We start from the raw sequence: 24,578 nt of genomic DNA, 5'->3' as shown, positions 1-24,578 counted from the left end.
AAAAAAGGTACTGGACTACATACTGCTTTGAACTCTTCCCTCAGTTAAGACATAAATCAAGTAGTGCTAAAATGTTGTTAAGCAAACATAAATCATGTAGTGGTAAAAAGTTATTAAGCAAACTTATTTTAAAGTAAATATCAGGTACTATTCAGCTTTGAAGGTTCCAAAGAACTGTTTTAATCATTTCCTGAGGGAGAATTTTAAGGCCAGACCCTACTAGAAAAGTAACAATAGTAAGTACAGTCATTTGAAAGAAAAATTTCTTCTCTTCAACCACTCCCCTCCCCCAAATAAGTCTAAATTAGCCAAATATAATTGAATGATAATCTGGCACTTTTCCTTATTAATGGAATGTGTTCATTTTGCCTACAAGGGAAAAAAAAAGGCCACCCGAAATGACTCCAAATGTATAGAAACAATTTACTGGACCAGTACACACACCACTAACACTGCATAACTTAAAAAAAAAAAACAAAAAAAAAAAACAGGCTAAGATGTCAGCCTTTACCCTGGTCTTTTTACAAGCTTTCTGCTAACCATACTCTTCAGACATTTTCTGGCCATAACAAATCAATTATGTAAACATAACTCTTATCACAGAAGTCATAAGCAAGAAAAAGGAAATGAATCATTATTACCTCCCCAATTTCCTTTTCTGTTAGCTTTTTCTCCTTTCTGCAGAAAGTAATTTCCCATTCTAAAAAAAATATTGAAAGAATTCTCAGACCTTTAAAGCCAAAGACAACTTTTCTCCTTTCTTAGAAATTACTTTCTCATCTTCCAGAGTCTAACACCATTTTGCACATCTACATATTTTGTTTGCTCATGAAACAGCAGTAATCCTCTGGCATCATGAAATTCTACATTTCCAAAGCAGGGTTTACACTGCCTAAGCAGGGTTTGCAGCCTCCGAAATGAAACCTGACCCTCAGGAGATAGAACATCCTTTGCAACAGCAGTAATAGTTTTATTCACTTGCTATGACCAGAAATCACAGTCCAAAAGATGACCATGGAGGTTTCACCGATGCTAAAACCTTGAAATTGATTCAATATTTAACTAGTCAAATCCCACATTTTAATTTGCTGTGTCCTTTGGGAAGCCTGTGACACATTAAAAAATATCTTTCAGTGACAGTCACTATCTTTTTTTTTGTACAGAGTAGTTTTTATTTTTTTTAAAAGCAGCTCTCTGGATACAAGATTTTATCACTGAGAGATAATCTAATGCCCCATTTCCTCCATTACCTATCACCTTAGAATGCACAGTATAACATACGTATAATATGTATTTACATTAGAGTAAATATTTTTTAAACGGGTAAAGAATGCTATATTTTTTTTCCTTTTTTGTGACAGAGATAGAGAGAGAGACTGGGAGAGGGACAGACAGACAGGTAGGGAGAGAAGTGAGAAGCATCAGTTATTCACTGTAGCACCTTAGTTGTTCATTGATTTCTTTCTCATATGCGCCTTGATGGGGGGGGGGCTACAGTGGAGCAAGTGACCCCTTGCTCAAGCCAGCGACCTTGGGCTCATGCCAGCAACCTTTGGGCTAAAGCCAGCAACCATGGGGTCATGTCTATGATCCCACGCTCAAGCCAGCAACCCTGCGCTCAAGCCGGCAACCTCAGGATTCTGAACTTGGGTCCTCTGCATCCCAGTCCAATGCCCTATCCATTATACCACCACCTAGTCAGGCCTATATATTTTCTTTATAATAAAAATATTTAGCAAATCCAAGGATACCATAATTTTTATTGAATACATAATTTTAATAAATTCTTGTTATACAAAGGCCTTCTTAAATAATGTCAAATTTAATTTTCTGTTTCCTGAACTTAATGATCATTTTTCTTTTACTCATTTCTATTACAATTCACTTTTTTACTTTTTAAAGAGGGTCATGGCTAAAATTAGTAGAGTTGATTAAAAACTTTATGAGCAAGTGTTGAGCCTTTTTTCTTGAAAATTAAAACTGTTTTCAAACATAAAATATACTGCCTATACAATATACATTTGACCCTTGAACAACAACAGGTTTGAATGACACTGTTCCATTTATATGCAGATTAAAAAATAAATATACACTTGGCCTTCTGTATCCATGGAAGCAACTGATGGTTGAGGCAAAACTGTTTTCCATTCATAGCTGAGAATCTTTGGATGCAGAGGGCTGATTGTGTGCTTTCTGTATGCATTTTTTTTACACCATTTTATATAAGAGACTCAAGATACACCCAATGATACAGGTATCTGAACGGGAGGTTTTGGAAACAATCTCCTATGAATACCAAGGAATGAATTGAAGTTGATTTTGGGGGGAGTCAACAATTATACTCGGATTTTCGATGGCACAGGATTTAGTGCATATATACACGCCCTCATCAATTTTCTTTAACAAAAACTTAATCTACCTCCCAGAATAATGAAAAATGGGTCACAAGAGTAAACAGGTATCCTGAAAAACAGACAGCTACTACATAAGAGGTGTGATGTATAAGGTAAACATCAAAATTTTTACAGCCAAACAGATTGTATTCCCTAATGGGGGAGCAAGCCTCTTAAGGATTCAAGGGATTTATTCTCATAATAATTAAACATCCTTTAACATTTACAGGTACATTTCTGGACATGCTTTTGAACAACCTCCTTGGTGGCAAATCACTGATTCTGAGAGATAATTTTATTTTTATTGGTTATGTGTTTATTTTAGAAACTGAAAAGTGATTTAGGTCCGAGGTGATAAATAAGATAGGCAATCAAATCTATTCTTATTGTTTGGTGTTGGCAAACTCATTAAGTAGGCCGTATTTGCATCTACTATTTTCAGTTCTAATCCTATGTTTGAACTAAGCTATGAGCTCTCCTACATGGTACCTATTGGAAAAACATAATACATTATTAGTCTGATGGGTATACAGAATACTTTGGAGAGAGATGCTGGAGTTAGAAAGCCCATTTAGGAAGTGGGTTGATATTTCCTTAATGATTCAGAAGTAACTTCCTCTGCCCTCCAGTAATTTACATATGTAAACACAAGTTAACTTCCAAAGTCATGACTGTGAATGGGTATTTTTGACACAATAGTAGCCCAGGTTATTAAGTCCAGGACTTTTTCTTTCTGGAGTGGTGGTGAGAGTAATAACAGGGTAAGGGAATGGGATTCTAAACAAAAATTGGTGAGATGTATCAAAATTGAAAAAAAGAAGTCTCAAAGATGTCAATCTTTGACAAAAATATTGCCACTTACTGGCATTTAGAATAGTGGCATTTTATTTTACTTTAGCCAAACTGCATTTTCACAACTATAAACACAAATAGATTTTATGTTTTTTAAAAATAAAACTGTTTGCACTTGAAGATATGAGCATTTACTGAGTTTTCAAAGCCACCTAGATAAGAACAAACAAACAAAAACAAAAAATAACAGAAGTGTAGAATTTAACACAAAATTGAGTTTGGCTTCTTGGAATGATGACTGGAAAAATGTTATTTTAATTTTTCACTATTTCATCTATCTATTTCCATGCACGACCTCTACTCTCGATCATTACTCCTTAACAAACCTAACCTGTTACTAATTACTTTTGCTTTGATATGTGGCCAGCACTTAAAATTTAACATTTCTAAAAATGAACTAATTTTCTTTCAAACTCAGTCATATCTTTGAGTCTTGACTCTCCCATCATATTTCACCACTTCCATATCCAATTAGTCACCAAGGTTTGTTAGACTTCTTTGAGTGATGTGCAAAGTGATCCTCAGACCAGCAGAGCAGCTGGGAACTCATTAGATATACAAATTCACATACCTTACAGCAGAGCTACTGAATGGGAAATTCTGGAGATAGGGCCTGGCAGTCTTTGTTTTAACAAACCAGGTGGTTCTGGGTATGCTCAAGATTGACCATTACTGCCCTAAATCAAATGCTTATTATCTAAAGCCTGGGTTATTACAATATTCACGTATTATATCTGGCCTTCTACTTCTCCAACTAAGCCTGTTGGGTTGGAGCCTAACACAACCTTCCAAAAACAAACAAAAATCATTGCTCTCGTCATTTTTTTCCTTTCTGAAAAACTCCTTGTAATTGTGTTAAAAGTATTGCATTCGGCCCTGGCCGGTTGGCTCAGCGGTAGAGCGTCGGCCTGGCGTGCGGGGGACCCGGGTTTGATTCCTGGCCAGGGCACATAGGAGAAGCGCCCATTTGCTTCTCCACCCCCCCTTCCTCTCTGTCTCTCTCTTCCCCTCCCGCAGCCAAGGCTCCATTGGAGCAAAGATGGCCCGAGCGCTGGGGATGGCTCCTTGGCCTCTGCCCCAGGCGCTAGAGTGGCTCTGGACGGGGCAGAGCAACGCCCCCTGGTGGGCAGAGCTTCGCCCCTGGTGGGCGTGCTGGGTGGATCCCGGTCGGGCGCATGCGGGAGTCTGTCTGACTGTCTCTCCCCGTTTCCAGCTTCAGAAAAAAAAAAGAAAGAAAAAAAATGTATTGCATTCAAGGCCTTTTATATTTTTCTCCTAACAAGTTCATGGCAATAAGCACCTACCTACTTCAAAGCTCTGTTATAGAGAGAACCCTGTGTGTGCCCTTTTGTCCTTTTCTCTTGCCTGTCTCCCATTCTCCTTTAAGGGTCTGTTGAAGGCTGCTCTTTCTAGAAGCAATGAATTATTACAGTGGCAAAAGAATGAGTGCCTAGTAGAAAGGTACTCTGTAAATAAGAATTCCTTTCCTTAGTCCAGTCTTCCTTGGAATGCTTCTATGGCAGTTTCTGTTTTATTTGGGATTCATCAGTATTGCTCTGTTTTCAGATTTCTAAATGTACTGGTGTCTAGTTCCTCAAATTATAGTACAAACTGCTTGAGGTCAGGGAATTTTACACCTTTTTTATCTCAAAGATAGGCATCAAGCACCATGACCTATACAAACTAGGCCTTTCAAACTTTGTTGCAAATACTTTTCTATTTTAAGGCACACCCAGTTGTTTTATGAAAACTAAGCATGTCAAAACATTAAACCTGGATCACCAGTGTCCATACAGGGAAAGCCAATATATTGCCAATTACTGACAGGCACATAGGAAGGCTCAGAGTTAATTTCCAAACAAAGATTTGAACTAAACCTAGAGAAGCAGAGGCCTAATTAATGGGTTTGCTAACTGTCCTTCCCATGGGGTCAGCAGCACTTAAAAAGCATACATTTGAAATATGCTTTTTCCCTGAGGCTGCCAGACACACTAATTATAAGGTCGGTGGATGGAGGGATGGTGACGTAGGGACTCAGACCCGCCCACTTTGGCTAGGACCGCCCACAATCAAGCCCGCCAAAGGAAGCTTCCCAGGAACCATTTGGAAAGAAGCGATCATCTGCCAGCCAGTGAAATTTTATCATGTCATAGTGGCTCCACTTCCCTAGAGGGACCCTTTAAATATCTGCCACGCGGTTTAATCTTTGCAACTTCCCTAGCCTCCATGTTTCTTTCCTCGGGGCCAGGGAACCTTGCCGGGCAGGGTGTGTGCTCTGTACTCAATAAAACCGTTTACTTATTCCACACTTTGTGGCTCCAGCCCTCTTCCTTCCTTCTCGGTGGGGAAAAATACCTTACATTTTTGGTGCCGAAACCCGGGAGCGGCCAGGCAGCCGCCGCCCACCCAGGAAAAATACCTTACATTTTTGGTGCCGAAACCCGGGAAGGAGTTAGAAGTCTGCAAGGACCGCTCCTTTCTTCTCCCCTCCAAGAAAGAACCAGGAGAAAGAACCAGGATCTCTGATCTCCAACCCACTTCGGCGCTCGGTGCAGTAAGTCCCCTGCCTCCAGCTTTCCTCTCAGTTCTTTCCTCCGAGACTCCCTGTCCGAAACCGTAGCTATGTCAGGGAAGTCTTTTCCGTCCGTCCGTCCGTCTGAGTGAGCGTGTGCTTGTGGAGACCTCCCCAAGCACATCCACTTTCATCCATGGCTGGACATTGAGTTTTTAGGACGCTAATGCTCAGGTCTGACCACTCCGAGAACTGAGTGCGGCTGTTGGGGCACAGGAATTTCCCTCCCTAAGGAAGAAGAAACTGTTCTTCTTCTCCGCTGTGGCCAGGCCACAAAACCCACTGAATTAGCCTCCTGAAGGGACTTTCGGTGTTAACACCCTCACCAATTTAACTATCGCCAAAAAAGCTGGGAACCGATTGGAGATCTCTTACATTCACGGCCTCTAATTATTTGCGCAACCGTCCTTAATCTCTGTGTTGCCTGTTCCACCGCGCAGGCCTTTTTCTGGCCAGAGAAACCTCACCTGAAACCTCTATTCCTAATCTTTCCTTCTCCGCAGACTCCAAACTCTCTCTACCCTCCCTTCGCAAAAAAACCTGTTTCTTATTCGCCATCTACTAACTACCTTCTCTTTCTCCTCCCCTGCTGGCCAGGGGCCCCTCCCTTCACTGTGTTCTCTAGTCCCGCCTCCGTCAGGACTTTCTCAACCTGGCATTGGCTCTTACACTGGTTTTCAGGACGCCCAAGCCCAATTTTCTTACAGGAAGTTCCTGCCCGTTCCTGCCTTTGGCTTCAGCGTTTCCTGCAGGATCTGGGTGCCGGGCTCCACATGAGCCCCCTTCTACTTATTCCCAATCCCCCAAACCCCTATCCAGAACCTGTGAACATGGCATTTAAAGTTTTTAAAGGTCCCAACTAGTAAAAACAGGCCTGTTTGCCAGGCCCCCCATGTAGCAGAAGGTAACGCTCCAAACCCCGACTCTTGTGGCAACCCTGAGACCAGCAGAGCCACCAGCAGCTTGCTTTAAGTGTGGCAAGCAGGACCACTGGTCCCTCAGGGCCCCTGCCGGTGGCTGCCCACTGAGCCCTGCCCTGACTGTAAGCAGCCCAGTCACTGGCAGAGAGATTGCCTCTTTGGGCAACAGGTTTTTTCCTCAGCGCCTCTACGTGGAGAACAAGCCGCCCAAATGGAAGGCCAATCCAGCCAGGTGGGTGCATCGCTCGAACTCCTAGGACACGGCCTGGACTCGAAGAACCCAGGGTTCTGCAACAAGTGGGTAAGTCAGTCCATCTCATTTCTTGTGGACATGGGGGCTGCCTTCTCTGTTTTTGCCTTCATACTCTAGACCTCTAGTTCCCTCACAGGTTTTGGCTATGGGAATGGATGGGACCCTCTTCCTTTCCCCTTTTTACACCACTCCTGGCATGCAGTTTTGCCTCAAGCTTGCCTCCTTATAGGACCTCTGGCAGTCGGAACCACTGGACTTCATCCACCTCCAGCTCACCAAAAGGCTGGATCCTGCAAATTCCCCTATTACTCCTCTCTTTTTTTTAAATCCTTACAGGACCGCATCTGTGAAGTTTCTCCAGTCACAGCCACACAGATGTTCCTCTTAACACCCCTCAAAGCCACCACCTTCTGATCTCCCCCTCCCCACGACGCCCCTATTCAGCAGGAAGTAGCCAGATGAATAAACGGCGCCCCTTTTTCTATTTAACACAAAAGGTCAGAATGTAAGGTCGGTGGATGGAGGGATGGTGACGTAGGGACTCAGACCCGCCCACTTTGGCTAGGACCGCCCACAATCAAGCCCACCAAAGGAAGCTTCCCAGGAACCATTTGGAAAGAAGTGATTGTCTGCCAGCCAGTGAAATTTTATCATGTCATAGTAGCTCCACTTCCCTAGAGGGACCCTTTAAATATCTGCCACGCGGTTTAATCTTTGCAACTTCCCTAGCCTCCATGTTTCTTTCCTCGGGGCCAGGGAACCTTGCCGGGCGGGGTGTGTGCTCTGTACTCAATAAAGCCGTTTACTTATTCCACACTTTGTGGCTTCCTTCCTTCTCGGTGGGGAAAAATACCTTACACTGACTATAGCCTCTTTAACCACAAGAGGTCAAAGTTCTATTTTCTATCACCGCACTTAGTACCATGTGTGCATGTTTTGTTGATGGTTTCTTTTGTGCCTCTGCTTAAGGTTAAGGCAGGCAGGAGGAAATTGAGGCTAGGGAGTAGAGAAACTCTCCCAACTCTAGTGGGAAGTCATAATGATGAGGCAGGGGCTTTAGGAAGAAATCATGACTATGGTTTCCACTGGCTCAGCTCCCTCAAAATTTATTGCATTAATAACAGCTTATGCCCTACCTAATTATCTATGTTGCCATCCCTTTCCCTTCACCCATTGCTGTTATTTATGCTATTCTGCATGAATAAATTAAATCTTAATTTAATATAATATATTGTGAAGTGATATGTCCAAAGCCAATTGTTTAATGGAAAGCTGGGGAAGGGAGATAAAAAGGCACTAACAGAGCAAGTAAAAAAATGCATTTTCAAAGAGAAATCTGGATAGGACTAGATGTTCTTGAAGTATTTCTTCCACCTGCCTAAAATTCACTTCTAGGATTGTGTTACTACACTATTGAAACCTGGTAGAGTAATTCATCAGGGTGCTTAGAAATTCCCTAACACATCTAGTGTGGTATGGATTTCAAATACAGGAAAGCTTAATTAAATTGATACTGGGAAACTTTTTCTATAATTCAAAGCAACTGTGATTCCTTAGCAAGATACTCTATTGTTCTGTAATAACAAATTGAAAAACCCGATGGTGGAATTGAATCCTACTTTTTTTTTTTCAGCCCTTTGCATTTTTAATTATGTAGGATGTACAGATTTCTTTTCTGGCTAAAAAAAACCTCAACCAACCAAACAAACAAACAAACAAAAACAGGTGAAAAAGGTGAGATCAGGAAAAAAAATCACTAAGAACACATAATCTCCATAGAAGGATCACAAAAAAAAGCTGAGAAATTTTTCTGTAAACATTTTTCATAAGAAAAAGACAAAAAACATAATGCCTTGAATGTCCTTAACAACATATTAAATTACCTGACCAAAAAGGAGAAAGTGGACAGGTAAGAATATAATTAGAATATTTTCAACCCTTTAACCTAAGCTGTCTACAATTTTGCTTACTCATGTTTGCAAGAAGTATTAACCACAATTTTGTTCTAATTTTGCCAAAATATCCAGAGCTATGCCATACAAATTTGCTAATCTGAGATTTTAGGATATGTGTCATTCTAATCCATAATAAATGAAAGGAACTAAAGGCCAGTGGGGTGCTGTCAGGTAAATGCTAGAACAAGTTCAGAAAAGGATGATTGGGAGGGTAGCTCTGTCTCTAGAGGTAAATGCTAATGAGAAGTGGTGGGGAGAGACAGGCAGGAATAGCAGAGGAAGATAGGATCTGCTTTGCACTAGGTATTCCGCTGTGTAAATGTACCACAGTTTTTTCATCCACCCATCTGCTAGTGGGTACTTGGGCTGTTTCTAGATCTTGCCTATTATAAATAACACTGCAATGTACATAGAAGTGTGTATTCTTTCAAATTAGTATTTATGGAATCTTAGGATATATTCCTAGAAGTGGGACTGCTGGGTCAAAAGGCAATTCCATTTTGAATTTTTTGAGAGAAAAAATAATAGTTTTCCACTGTGACTGCACAGTCTGCATTCCCACCAACAGTACACAAGGTTTCCCTTTTCTCCACATCCTCACCATCATTTGTTGTATATTGATTTATTGATGATGGCCATTATGGCAAGTATGAGGTGATATTTCATTGTGGCTTTTATTTGCATTTCTCTGATGATTAGAGATGTTGAGCAGTTTTTCATGTCTATTGGACATGTGAATGTCCTCTTTAGAGAAGTGTCCATTCCATCTTCACTCATTTTTTAACTGGGTTCTCTTCGTGGTGTAGAGTTGTATAAGTTCTTTATATACAGTGTGTCCGTAAAGTCATGGTGCACTTTTGACCAGTCACAGGAAAGCAACAAAAGACGATAGAAATGTAAAATCTCACCAAATAAAAGGAAAACCCTCTCAGTTTCTGTAGGATGATGGGGCAGCATGTGCACATGTGCAGATGATGACGTAACACCATGTATACAGCGGAGCAGCCCACAGCCATGCCAGTCGAGATGTGGACGGTACAGAGGAAAGTTCAGTTTAGTGTGTTCTGTGGCTCGCTGAATTCAAATCCGTGACCAAAGTGCAACGTGAATATTGGCGCGTTTATAACGAAGCACCACCACATAGGAATAACATTACTCGGTGGGATAAGCAGTTGAGGAAACCAGCAGTTTGGTGGAGAAACCCCATTCTGGTAGGCCATCAGTCAGTGACAAGTCTGTAGAGGCTATACGGGATAGCTACCTAAGGAGCCCTAAAAAATCTGTGCGTGAGCCCACATCGAACTGCACTGAATAGGTATGAAACTGGGAGAGTTTTCCTTTTATTTGGTGCATATTTCACATTTCTATCATGTTTTATTGCTTTCCTGTGACCGGTTGAAAGTGCACCATGACTTTAAGGATACACTGTATTTAGGAAATTAACCCCTTATTATATGTATCATTGGCAAATATGTTCTCCCATTCAGTGGGTTCCTTTTTCATTTTGTTGATGTTTTCTATTGTTGTAAAAAATCTTTTTAGTTTGATGTAGTCCCATTTATTTTTCCTTTGTTTCCCTTGCCTGAGGAGATATATTGGCAAAAATATTGCTATGAGAGATGTCTGAGAGTATATTTTCTTCAAGAATTTTTATGGCTTTGCAACTCACATTTTAGCATTTTATCCATTTTGAGTTTATTCTTCTGTGTGGTGTACTGGTGGTCTAGTTTCATTTTTTGGCATGCACCTGTCCAATTTTACCAACACCATTTATTAGAGACTGCCTTTACTCCATTGTATGCTCTTGTAACCTTTGCCAAGTAGTAATTGACCATAAAGGCATAGGTTTAATTCTGGGCTCTCTGTCCTCCTTCATTGGTCTCTATGCCTATTTTTTATGGCAGTACCAGGCTATTCTGAATACAATAGCCCTGTGATATAGTTTGACATCAGGTAGTGTGATACCTCCAACTTTGTTCTTTCTGAAGATTGCTGAAGCTATTTTGGGTCTTTTTTGGTTCTATATGACTTTTTAGAATATTTGTTCTAGATCTATAAAATGTTATTAGTATTTTTAACAGGAATTGCATTGAATCTATAGATTGCTTTCAGTAGTGTGGACATGTTAATGATGTTATTTCTTCCAATTCATTAACAGGGTATATTCGTCAACTTATTTGTATCTCCTTCAATTTCTTTCTTTAATATTCTATAATTTTCTGAGTACAGCTGACTTACCTCCTTGGTTAAATGTATTCCTAGGTATCCTTGTGTGTGTGTGTTACAATAGTAAATTAAATTGCTTTCTTAATTTCTCTTTTTCATAGTTCATTATTGATGTATAAAAATGACACAGATTTTGAAATACTAATTTTGTGTCCTGATACTGTATCAAATTCATTTATCAGATCTAGTAGTGTTTTGGTGGAATCTCTGGGATTTTTTATGTACAACATCATGTCATCTGCAAATAATGACAGTTTTACTTCCCCCTTTCCTTTTGGATGCCTTTTATTTTTTCTCTTCTTCTAATTGTTGTAGACAGGTCTTTCAGTACTCTGTTGAATAAAAATGGCGAAAGTGGACATCCCTGTCTTGTTACTAACCTTAAGGGAAACACTTTTAGTTTTTGCCCATTGAGTATGATATTGACTGTGGGTCTGTCACATTTGGCCTTTTATGTTGAGGTGTGATCCCTCTATTCCCACTTTACTGAGAGTCTTTATCATAAATGGGTGCTGAGTCTTATCAAATGCTTTTTCCGCATTTACTAATATAATCTTATTTCCATTATTTTCTTTACATGGTGTATCACTTTTATAGATTTGTGAATGTTGTACCCACCTTGTAGTTGTGGAATATGATGTATGATCCTTTTAATGTATGCTGGATCCAATTTTCTAATATTTTGTTAAGCATTTTTGCATCTATGTTAATAAGGGATAGTGGTCTATATATTTCTTGTAGTGTTTTCTGTGGTGTCAGTTGTTACTTCTCTTTCATTTCTGATTTTATTTATTTGGGCCCTCTCTCTTTTTCTCTTGATGAATTTGGTTGGAGATGTATCAACCTTGTTTCTCTTTTCTAAGAACCACCTCTTGGTTTCATTGATTTTTTTGTATTGTTTTCTTAGTCTCTATATCATTTATTTCCATTTACCTTTATTATTTCCTTTCTTCTACTTACTCTAGACTTCATTTGTTATTCTTTTTTTAGTTCTTTTAGGTGTAGGGTTAGATTGGTTATTTGAAATTTTTCTTGCTTCTTGAAGTAGGCCTTCTCAAGACTGTTTTCTCTGTATCCATACATTTTGGTTGTTGTGTGTTCCTTTATTTGTTTCTAGATAACTTTTGATTAAGAAATCAAATTGTTCATTCATTGTTGAATAACATGTTATTTAGCCTCAATGCATTTAAAGGTTTTTCAGATTTTTTTAAAGTTACTATTACTGTAGTTGGTTTCTAGTTTCATACCATTGTGGTCAGAGAATAAGCTTGATATCATTTCAATCTTCCTGAATTTATTAAGATGTATCTTCTGTCCTAACATGTGGTTGGTCTTTGAGAATGTCAGATGTACACTAGAGAAGAATGTATATTCTGCTGCTTCAGAATAAAATGTTCTATAAATATCAATTAAATTCAGTTGATCCAGTGTGTCTTTTAAGGTTGTTGTTGCCTTGTTTTTTGTCTAGAAGATGTATGCACTGATGTCAGTCGGATGTGAAAACCCTCTACATTACTGTCAATCTCCCCCTTAATGTCACTAAGATTTTCTTTATACAGTATATGTAGGTGCTCCTATGTTGGGTGTATATATGTTCACAAGGGTTATATCCTCTTGTTGGATCAATCCCTTTAGGATTATGTCATGACCTTCTTTGTCTCTTGTTATGGACTTTGTTTTAGAGTCTATTTTGCCAGATATAAGTATTACTACACCAGCATTTTTTTTTAATTTCTATATCCATTGAATTTTTTTCCATACCTTCACTTTCAGTGTGTATATTCCTTTTGTTTGAAGGTAGATCTCTTGTAGACAACATATATCAATATATATATATGGGTTATGTTTCCTTTTCCATTCAGCTACCCTATGTCTTTTGATTGAAGAACTTAATTGTTTACATTTAAGATTGTTATTGATAGGTACTTATTTTTGACATTTTATTCTTTATATATTTCTGTTCTTCTCTCTTGATTTATTTATTTTTTCTTCTTAAAGCAGGCCCTTTAATATATCTTGAAAAACTGGTTCCATGATGGTGAACTCCCTTACTCTTTTCTTGCCTGTGAAGCTCTTTAGTTCACTTTTAATTTTAAATGACAGCCTTGCTAGATAGAGTAATCTTGTTTGTAGGTCTTTCCTTTTCGTCAGTTTGAATATTTCATGCCAATCCCTTCTGTCCCAATTTCTGTGTTGAGAAATCTGTTGACAGACTTGTGGGACCTCCTTTGTTGGTAACTAATTGCTTTTCTCTTGCTGCTTCAAGATTCTCTTTGTCTTTAACCTTTTCCATTCTAAACATGGTGTCTTAGTGTGGTTCTCTTTGGGTACATCTTGAATGAGACTCTACTTTCTGAACTTGTGTGCCTTTTTCCTTCACCAAGTCAGTGAAGTTTTCAGCTAATAATTCTTCAAACAGCTTCTCTATCCCTTTCTCACTATCTCCTCCTTCTAGTACACCTCTGATGTGGATGCTATTACACTTGATGTTGTCCCAGAGGTCTCTTAGACTTTCCTCATTAAAAAAAAAAATCTTTTCAATGCTCTGCTTGGGAGTTTACTGTTATCTTGTCCTCTAAATTACTAATGTGATTCTCTCCTTCATCTAACTTGTTGTTTATATCTTCTAATGTAGTCTTCATATCAGATATTGTATTCTTCATTTCTGATTGGACCTTTTTATGGTTTCCATGCCTTTTTTAATGCTTACTATGCTGTCATTTAAATTGTCATTGAAATCCATCCATTCTTCCCCTAAGGTCCTTGAGCATTTTTATAACCATTGTTATAAACTCTGCATATGGTATTTTTGTTGCTTTTATTTCATTTAATCCTTTTCCTGAGGATTTCTATTATTCATTTTTCTGGGGCATTTTTCTTTGTATTCCCATTTTGTCACTGTTTATTAGGAAGATCTGCTACTACTACTACAAATTTGTTACGATAGCTTTATGATGAATGTGCCTTGTTGGGTTCAGTGCCTGCTGGAATCCTTCTTTGGGTATGCCAGTAGTGTGGCTAGTTGAGTCAAGCTCTGGTATTGTCTGAAGCCCATCACTGGTTGTATTGGCTTGAGGTCCACTTGGTCAGGGTTAAGGTACAGGTCAATGTCACATGTTGTGTGTAACTGGCCTTGGGCTACCTGTCTGGAGCTACCATGCTTTTCACTATTTGTAACCGGGTCTACTGAGCTTGGATGTATGTGGGAAGGGCCAATCTGTGTCCAAGGGTTAGTTTCCTCCAGCTTAGATCTGGTGGCAGATCTGTAAAATGTTCAAGGCTCCCTGAGGTTGGCCTTCACCTGTCAGTTACTCTGCCCCCTGAGGTTGCCTCATCTATCAGTACCCTTTCCAAAGCCACACAATCCAGCCTCTCTGAGTCTCTGCCAAGAGCATCCTCAGAAAAAAGAATGCCCCAAATGTCACTACTGGATGTAGTCAGCAGACCCACTGCAGGACCCAAGCACAACAGAGCAGCCTCACCAGCAGTTGAAGGAACAGGCAGTGTACTCCCAGGCTAGTGCTATAATAATAGGAGTGCTCTTCCCTGCTTAGGGTGTTCTATGTCTCCCAGGTGGGTTGAATCTCCACTTGTTTTTACCATCATCTCTGTTGCTCTGGTTTGGGGATCTCTGCATGGGGTTGAGGTCCCATATTCCTAGAAGAAGAACATTTTGTAGAAAAGATATCACTCTGGTTTCTTAGCAACTGCACTTTTAACATCTCCACCCTTCTTACCAGTCTCTATATGGTTTATTCTGTATATCCTTGGTTTTAATATTCCAGTTCAGTTAGCTGCCAGTTAGTTATTCAGGTTTGTTGGTCTGTACTTTAGCTGTAAATCTGGTTTGGGGCCAGGGTCAGGTGAGTGTACCTTCAACTTACTCTGTAGCCATCTAGGAAAATCCTGTTTTGTTTTAAAATCTAGATTTTGAGGAATTTTCCTATCAGATAACTCTTGTTATTTCATATGATTGTTGAGAGAAATTATTTGATATCTTTTAAAAATGTTTGGTTTCTATAACCATTAATTCAAAGATGTTGTCCCTACCATATAACACCTTAGTCTAAAATGGCAGGTGACCAAATGAGAGATGTACTTAAGATGAAATCAAATGTTAGTTGTGTGTGGACATGGGCAACAGTGTGGTGATTGCTGGAGGAAGGCACAGAGGAAGTGGGGGATGGTATGGGAGGATAAATGATGATGGATGGAGAGTTGACTTGCTGTGGTGAACACATAATACAGTGTACAGTTGATGTGTTGTAGAATTGTGGACCTAAAACCTGTATAATTTTGTCAACCAGGATCACTTCAATAAACTCAATAAAAAAGAAAAAAAACAATAGAAATGAGTGGCATTCCTCTAGAGACATTATGTTATATGTCGCTGTTGTGGAAATTCTTTGGAAATTAATGACAAAAATTAAAATGGAGGTTCTGGCTGGTTGGCTCAGTGGTAGAGCCTCAGCCTGGTGTGCAGGAGTCCTGGGTTCGATTCCCGGCCAGGGCACATAGGAGAAGCGCCCATCTGCTTCTCCACCCCTCCCCTTCTCCTTCCTCTCTGTCTCTCTCTTCCCCTCCCGCAGCCAAGACTCCATTGGAGCAAAGTTGGCCCGGGCACTGAGGATGGCTCCATGACCTTTGCCTCAGGTGCTAGAATGGCTCTGGCTGCAGCAGTGCAAAGCCCCAAATGGGCAGAGCATCACCCCCTGGTGGGCATGCCAGGTGAATCCCAGTCGGGCGCATGTGGAAATCTGTCTGACTGCCTCCACGTTTCCAACTTCAGAAAAATACAAAAAAAAATGGAGTTTGTTGCATCACACTTAATACTAGTGTTAGTTATTGTTTTCATAACTCCAGTTTCTAGAAACAAGTAAAACAACCATTTTTTCAAAAGATACACCTGAGTCTAAAGCTATCATTAAGCTGCCCAAAATTTTACTATCAGATTTTCTTTTTTAAAGGCACTATTCCTTGTAAAATATACACATCCACGGGAGAGGTCATACACTAAGCCATTAATCAAAAAGACCTTATTGTGAATGAAATTTATGAGACTCTTTCTAATATGACAACTGGGACAGAAAATTAGATTCTTTTTTAATTTTAATTTTTATTTATTCATTTTAGAGAGGAGAGAGAGAGAAATAGAGAGAGAGAGAGAGAGAGAGAGAGAGAGAGAAGAGAAGAGAGAGACGGGGGGAGGAGCTGGAAGCATCAACTCCCATATGTGCCTTGACCAGGCAAGCCCAGGATTTCGAACCAGCAACCTTAGCATTTCTAGGTCGATGCTTTATCCACTGTGCCACTACAGGTCAGGCTAGATTCTTTTTTGTGTTTATTTTTTTGGAGGGGTTGAAAGACGGAAGAGACAAGAGTGTTTTTTTTTTCCCTCCCAGAGACAAAGTTGTCTGAAATCAGCCCTATTTACCACATAAACAGTGGGGCTCATTTTCTAAAAGGCCTTGGAAGGCAAAGGGATGAGAGTTTCAGTGTGTTAACAGCTGATTAATTAAAAATATATTTTCTTAGACATAAAACATTCAAATCATTTTAGTAAGTACAAAAAGTTAACACTATATACATATAAAGTGGCTTTCATGAACTATAAGACTTTAAGCATCACACAATATATTTAAAGAAACATAATGGAAAAAGAAAAGTCTAATCTATACTGCATTCAACCAACACTTTTACATATAAATCATACCTAAAGGTATTAAAAAAAGGTAAAGTATGTGGTCCTTGACTTCACAAAATTTACAACATAGTTTGGAAGACAAGGATAACATATATAATTAGAGAAAATCTTAGGCAGCATATAAATCAAAGATTGGACTGCTGGCTACTGTCAATAGATACAATAGGTGCTTAGAAATGGGCAAGATTTCTACAGCCTGGAACATTCAGAAAAAGCTCATGGAGAAAGTAAGATGGAGACCTTGAAAATCAGGTAGGATTTGGTCTGTCAGTTACTACTGAATTGTAACTGGCATGGTAGAACAAAAGAAATTTCCTGTTGAAAAGTAGTGATAATTAACTAAGTTTATATCTGTATAGAGGGGCTATAAAGTCTGGAAAGCTGAGCAGAGGATGTGGTGATAGTGGTGGTAATGTGTGAATTTCAGGGGAACTGGATTTCAGTAGGAACATGTGGGTTATCATGCAGAAGAGAGAGATGAGATAATGACAGTGTTTTCATGAGATTGGCCTTGTGTTGTTTTACAGGATGAACTGCCCAAATACATCATAACACCTTTCATAAAGAAGCTCAAAATATATTCCACAGATGATAGCTAACTCATCTTAATAATATTTGATCAAGACAAAGAAAAGTGTAGTTTTTATTACTCTTCATCTTGTAGATGATTAGCTCAGGATCACTAAATAAATGAAAGACAGAATAAATAAAAAACAGTATAATGTCCAATGTTTCTTAATTACCTGCTAAATTATAATCTCTCATTTTCTATGACTCAAGCAAGGGAGGAAAATGATGAACATTTTCTGTCAAGTACTATTTCTAGATCCTCATTAGTGTTCAAGACACATGTCTTACCACACTCAGCTATTGTTTACTCTTCCTATAGCTTCTAGCCCCCGAACCCCATATCTTCCAACTACCTCCAACTCTCCTAGCTAACAGTTGTCTTGAATTATTCTGTTCCAGCTGGTGGTCTTAGCACATTAAACATTTCAGTATCAATCATTCACCAACAAGGACAATGGTTTGCGTTTATCAATGCAAGGCAATGCTTTCCACTTCCACCTTAAGTTGCAAAGCTAATTATTTCATAAGGTGCAAGTGAGGTAAGAACTCAACATACCAGATTCTGGCACCATTCTGAATTCCTTTTCTCCAAATTATGTTTTATGCTAAGCATTAAACAGTTAAAGAATTCCGCCCTGTTGACTCCCTCTGAATCCTGACACATTTTCTCTTCCTCCCATGCACCCTGAAGTCACTGGTCCATTCCTTACCTTTACCATAGCTTACTCTTCACCTATGCTTCCTGTCTCATGAGAGCTCTAACTTCTACATATTTTCTTTAGTATTACTACCCTCTCCCTCCTTGGTGGTTCACATACTTTAGTTTCAAGTAAAGAAACTGGCATAAAGTAAATGCTCAATAAATGTCTAATGAATGACCAAAGCATCAAATCTACATTTTCAAGTATTTGCTGGACCTTTAAAAAAACCCAGCTTAATTGAAGCATACTGATATAATAACAAAGGCACAAACTTAATGTATACAATTTGCTAAGTTTGGGCATATGCATATATCTGTGAAGCCATCACCACAATCAAGGTAACAAACACATTTTTCTACATTTTTACTTTGTCATCCCTATTGCTACCTCAAGCCTCACAAACATTTTTAAAAAATTAATCAATAAACCTGTTTATTTCCATTCAAATATTTCTTCTTTAATAATTTAAAACATGTTTCATTCTTTTAAGTTTTCAGTTATAAATCATACTTCAGTTTAAAATACTTCCCATTAAACAGACTTCATTAACTTCCTACTAGATCTGTCTCTTCTCCCTGACTTTCCAATTACTTTAGATATACTCTATTTATCCAAGTTCCCCATATTCAACACAAAGGCTTAGATTCCTCCTTCTTTAACTGGCTAATTATTAAGTCTCATAACTATATATTTTTTCTTCACAGTATTAAACATATGAAAGGTACTTAATGCAAGGTCCATTGCATATGGACTGATATTATTGTCCCACTGAGATAGCCTTAGTAGCTTAAACTGCTTCAAGACTCTCAATCCTTGAGCATGCATTCACCCAATCTTGAGATTTATCTCCCTATATATACCTTTGTTCATTGAGTCTCCCTTACTCAGAAATGTATAATGGCTAGTCCAAAGACCAAAATCTTTCCCTGGCATTCAAGAACCACCATGATCAGGACCTAATACAATTTTTCAATTTTATCTCTTATTATATCTCTAGAGGAATTCTTCATCATAATCCAAGTGATTTTTAGCCAACTCTTAAAGACTGTGTGCACACACACTTGGCAGGTGGTGACCCCTTCCCCATCTTTATGCTTTTGCTCAGTATTTCCCTGCTTGGAAACACTTTCCTTAATATAGTCTCTAAGAGTCCTTTGGAATCAGCTTACCATCTATAACCCTTCAAATTTTCCACTCAGAAACTTCTATTATAGAGTCAGTATCACAGATTTTGGCATTACATAGTTAATATTTCATGTGCTAGATGTAACTCCCTGACAACATTTTAAGATTTTTAAGGGTGGAGATAATGTAGTACTTTATTTCGCTATGTATAAGATGCACCTTTTTTTTTTTTAAGAATTTGGGGTCTAAAAACTGGGTGTCTTATACAGTGGTTCAGTGGCATAGCGAACATAACTGGTGCCCGGGGCATGACTTTATTGGCTCCCCCACCCCCTAACTACACTTCTACTATGCTTTTCTTGTGTGTCTTGGGGACCATTTGGCGCCCCTCGCCCCGGGCATAACAGATCCCCCTGCCCCCCCCCCCCCGCTAGGCTGCTGCAGTAGTTGTAGATTTTTTACTTCCTTTTTTGCACTTGTTTTTGCACTCATTGTTGAAGACAGTGATTCGCCATCAGACACAGATGAGGACAAGCTAATGGATGGGAGTTGTGACATTAATGAGGAGTTGTATGAATTTTATGAAACTTGAGTTCAATAACTTCATGTAATAATTTTTTTTTCAAATTTCGGGGCCCAATATAAAGGTGTATCTTATATATATACATGAGAGGGTCTTATGCATGGGGAAATATAGTATATTTCTGTATTCTTTCCAGAACCCATTAACTAAGTTCACCAATGCAAGGCAACGTTTTTTACATCTTAGATAGTAGTCTTTGATAAAATGTTCATTAATCCTTAAACTTCATTTCCAACTCACACCTCAAATAATCATTTAAAAAACTGTACCAATTTGATCATATGTAAAGATATATAACATCTAATTTTTTAAGTTCTTTAGCAGAAACTTAAAAACTTTTTTTCATAAGAAGCATAACATAGCTTGACCAGGTGGTGGCACAGTAGATAGAGTGCTGGACTGGGACACAGAGGACCCAGGTTTGAATCCCCGAGGTCGCCAGCTTGAGCATGAGATCATAGACATGAACCCAAGGTTATGTTACTCACTTGAGCCCAAGGTTGCTGGCTTGAGCAAGGGGTTACTCACTCACTCTGCTATAGCCCCCCACCCCCGGGTCAAGGCACATATGAGAAAGGAATCAATGAACAACTAAGAAGCCACAACAAAGAATTGATGCTTCTCATCTCTCTCCCTTTCTGCCTGTCTGTCCCTCTCTGTCCCATCTCTGTCTCTCTCTGTCACACACATACACACACACACAAAAAAAAACATAACATAAAGTATAACATAATAACACTTAGTACCCGATTTCAACAGTTGACTTTATTCTTCTACCTACATTTTATGAACGATTTAACAATCAGTTATGATACATTGAACTACAAGGCCATGATACATTTCTTCATCTCATCTGTAATATTTTTGTACAAAAAAAATTTGTCTTCATAAATGCTAATGCAGGTTCTAAGGGGGAATATCTTGAACTTAAGTATGATTTATAAATGAAAACTTGAAAGAAAAAAAACATGCTTTAAATTATTAAAGAATAAATATTTCAGTGGAAAGAAACAGGTTTATTGGTTCAGTTTATTTAAAGTTGTGCTTTAAATATTTTTCAAGAGTTTAGTTCTTGGTATGGAAAATTCCGTTAGTTATATACTAAAGAAGTAAGCACAATTAAATACAAAAATATTAATATCCTCAACATTTGGTGTAATCTGGCAAAAATGTTCATATTAAGAAATATCAACAATGATTTTGAACAATTAATTAATAGGGTAAAGTTTGAACTGGACTAAGTCCTGAATTTTCTTTCATCATTCCAAGTTTCTTTTCAATTTTACACTAGTGGCAACAGCAATTTCTTTGTTTGAATGTCAGGAATGCTGAAAGTCTTAAGTGATAGAACAGGTAGCTCAGCTTCTACTTCATATCTCTCCTAAGGTGGGGGCAGGGAGAAAAAACACTGTGTATAAAGTAATTTTGTTTTTATTTCTAGAAAAATCATTTTTTCCACCAATCTTCATCATTATTTAAAATAAACTGCTAAAAAATTATAGGCCAGTTGACCAGTTCACCCTGATTTGTAGAAATACTTGCTATAAATTAATTTCAAGAACACATGGCTAATTAAAGTTTTCTTACTAGTCTAAAAGTCTAAAACAGCGGTTCTCAACCTGTGGGTCGTGACCCCGGGGGGGGGGGTCGAATGACCAAAACACAGGGGTCGCCTAAAGCCATCTAGGCTCAAGAGTCACACTGCATGCCATCAAATTTATTTTTAGGTACTGTATAATTTTAGCTATAGAAAACGTTTGTGTTGTACCGAATGCTTAAGAACTACCACATCTACAAAGAAAGTGGAAATAAGAAGTTAAGAATTTACCATTTTCATTAAGACAGAGAAAGTAACAAGTAGTCCTCTATTCTTTGCTAATATTGAGATAATTTCCCTTTCCAAACTAGACTGAACAAAGCAATCACAACTTTGGAAGGCATAAAGTGAAAGGCAGAATTTGTCATTTAAAATACGTTATTCAGACCGCCTTAATTAACATTTAGAAATTCAAAATCTAGGAAACTCAGTTAATTCCACAAATCTGGGAGCAGTAAGAAGTACTTAACAACAGCAAGCAGTTCCTAAATCATATAAAGCAAATAAAAACAAACTGAATAAGGACCAGAAACCATATATATCAAATAAAGTCAAAACAAATAAAATAAAGACTAGAAACTATTTCCCCCTTAGTACAGAGTTTTCCATGATCATAAACTTGATGTAGGGGAAGCATTGACTCTGCTGACAAATACAAGCAGGCTCTGGTGTGCACAATGGAAACCCTCAGACAAACTTGACCTCTGTATTGATCTTCTCTTCACATAAAGGAAAAGAAGGTATAGTGATAATTTTTCACTTTTTTCCAAATCAGACAGAGCAAAACTGTTGTTAATATTGCAAACTACTAATTCCCTTAAAACAATCAAAAGCAGAAATGAATAACTGGGATGTGGGGTAGCTTAAATGGGGAAAAGAGGGAGGTAAGGGGGTTTGGTCTGAAAAGGAAAAAGTTTGGAGCATTTTGTAGAGCTTGAATGGATTAATCTTTTCAGAAACCTTAATATTTTTCACTTTTCTTCCCCCCCCCTTTTTTAAATTAAATACACACTGACTTCCTTGGACTTAACACAGACTTGCCCTGTATTCAGTGAAAAGACCTGGTGCTTAGGACACACTGGGGTCCTTAAATTAGATATATGCCTAACACATAGGTCCTTTGGGGGGAAGTATCAGGTAGAACAAACAGTAGCTCTATTTTGCCTTTTTTCAGCAAACCTAACAGGAAGCATCTTAAAATCACTTTTCTTTTGTGATAAAATTTGACTAACTGCTTGAAGAAAAAGGATGAAGTCCACGCATCAATTAGTAAATTGAGGCCCCAATCCATAGCACTTTGATTGTTATTAGAAACATAAGTTATTCACTAATCGAAACATTTTTCTGAACCTGTAAAAAAATTGGCTTTTACTTTTGTTGAAAATAATGAGGTAATGAGACTTAGAGTTTTTAGTCTTTGAGTTGTTCATAAATAGCTTGTTTAGGCTATGTAACAAAGGAAAAATAAAATGTGAATACTTAAAAGTTAGTAGACTTGAATAGCATTAGTAGATAGCTTGAAATGCACCAATTTGAAACCATAACAGAATAAAAAGTATAAACGTAGCTGATTTCCTCTTTAATAAAATGAAAATATATTGGGGGGCTGGGTAGATCTTGAGGAAGAAGTTGGGTTCCATGCAGTAGCCCCATGTCCAGTACAAAAAAGTTTCTTTTAATCACATGCAACACTCATCTTGTGGGAAAGGCAGGGGAGTGGGCTCGAGAGTCGTCTCTTAGGTAACTCTGATATGGGACTCTGCATTTCTCACTCCACTATGAGAAGGAGAGGGTTGGGGAGCTTGATAAAATTTCGCCCTTAAGCAGCACCAAAAAGATAAACGAAGTCACCTTGCTCTTCACTCTACTCACACAGGAAGAGCCCAATTCAATGCCGCCGCCGCCACCACCCTCTTGTCTTGCTCCGCCCCAACGTGTGTGCGGTGGGGGAAGGGCAGCACAACTTTCGTTTTACCCCACTAATTCAGAGACACCTCCATCTCTCCCAACTTAAGTCCTTCCGTCTCCAGTACCCAAGAGTACCACGCTCAGCAGGCGCAGGTGTCTCGCTCTGGCCTATTTTTATGACCACCCCCTCCTCACCCCACATCGATGCACACTCAAGTTTTTCCACGCCTTGCCAGCGCCGTGCACCACCTGAACACCAGGAAACACTTAGAGCCCAATTCCCAGGTCACCTGGCCAGAGCGCCCAGCCCTGCCTTCAGAGGAGCCCTGGGGCCGCTTCTCCACGCCAGTGCCCACAGCAGAGTGGGTTCCCAGCTCCCAGGCAGTTACGTGGGCGGCCTGGGCTTCCTCACCTGCATCCCGGGCACTTGGACAGCCACCGGTGAGTGGGCCATGAAGGCGACTGCTGCTTCGCGCTGCTTCTGCGGTGGTGGCGCCTTGAGCTGAGGCTGGCTCCTCCTCCAGGGGTAGCTCAGCGGCCCTCCCAGGCTTTTCGACCTGGGCCTGAAAGGACACACAGAAGTGGGGTTACTGGACTAGTGGCGCCAAGCCTCGAGCTGGGAGGTGGGCATTTCGCGGCGGACCTCCCTGGGACTCAGTCTACCTTTATAGCGCCCAATAGCCGCTGTTGCCGCCGTCTCAGCTGCTGTTCCTACTCCTTAATGCGCTGTGCTGTGTGTGGTGGCGGCTGGGACCTGGGCTCGAGTGATGCCGCTCGTCTGCGCCTCGCCGCTTTAGGAAGAGGAGGTGGAGGCGCCCCAGCAACTCGCCGGCTCGTTTGGCCCGGGAGGCAGTAGGGGGCGGTTCCGTCATTGGCCCTGCCCCCGCCCCGTAGCCGGGCGGTGTCAGGGGAGCTAAGGCTCCATGTGAAGAGATTTGCTTAGAGGTTGCTGGATCCTGAGAAGGTGGAGACTCTCGGCACGCGGAGAAGGAGAGGAAAACCCAAGTCCTGACGAACCTGGAACATGGTTCGGTCTGGAGAGATAATGGAAGAATTTAGGTGACTCTAAGAGTATGAGGGCGTCCTGGACACGGCCACGTTGCAAGGCAGCATGCAGCTTCGGAAGGCCTCTTCAGTTAAAACATGGGGAGTGCTGGAAATTCTTCTTGGCACCCTGATCTGGTAAAGGGTGGGGGCACAGAGAACCACCGAGTTGAAG

The 24,578-nt window shown here is 39.6% G+C and overlaps 1 protein-coding gene across 1 annotated transcript in view; it reads right to left on the bottom strand.

The window, feature by feature from the left end:
* The window catches only part of STK26 (serine/threonine kinase 26), a 76,443-nt gene extending 52,248 nt beyond the window's left edge, over window positions 1-24,195 (bottom strand). Inside the window, exons 1-2 of the mRNA XM_066356985.1 lie at window positions 24,023-24,195; window positions 23,772-23,922 (exon numbers count right to left, since the gene is read on the bottom strand). Of these exons, the coding sequence (XP_066213082.1) occupies window positions 23,772-23,813 (42 nt within the window). The 5' untranslated portion in view covers window positions 23,814-23,922; window positions 24,023-24,195. The remainder of the gene's footprint in view (window positions 1-23,771; window positions 23,923-24,022) is intronic.
* Window positions 24,196-24,578: the final 383 nt, after the last annotated feature.

Source organism: Saccopteryx leptura, chromosome X (assembly GCF_036850995.1).
Source record: "Saccopteryx leptura isolate mSacLep1 chromosome X, mSacLep1_pri_phased_curated, whole genome shotgun sequence".
NCBI classification, from domain to species: Eukaryota; Metazoa; Chordata; class Mammalia; order Chiroptera; family Emballonuridae; genus Saccopteryx; species Saccopteryx leptura.
This window is presented reverse-complemented; position numbering and strand designations above follow the sequence as displayed.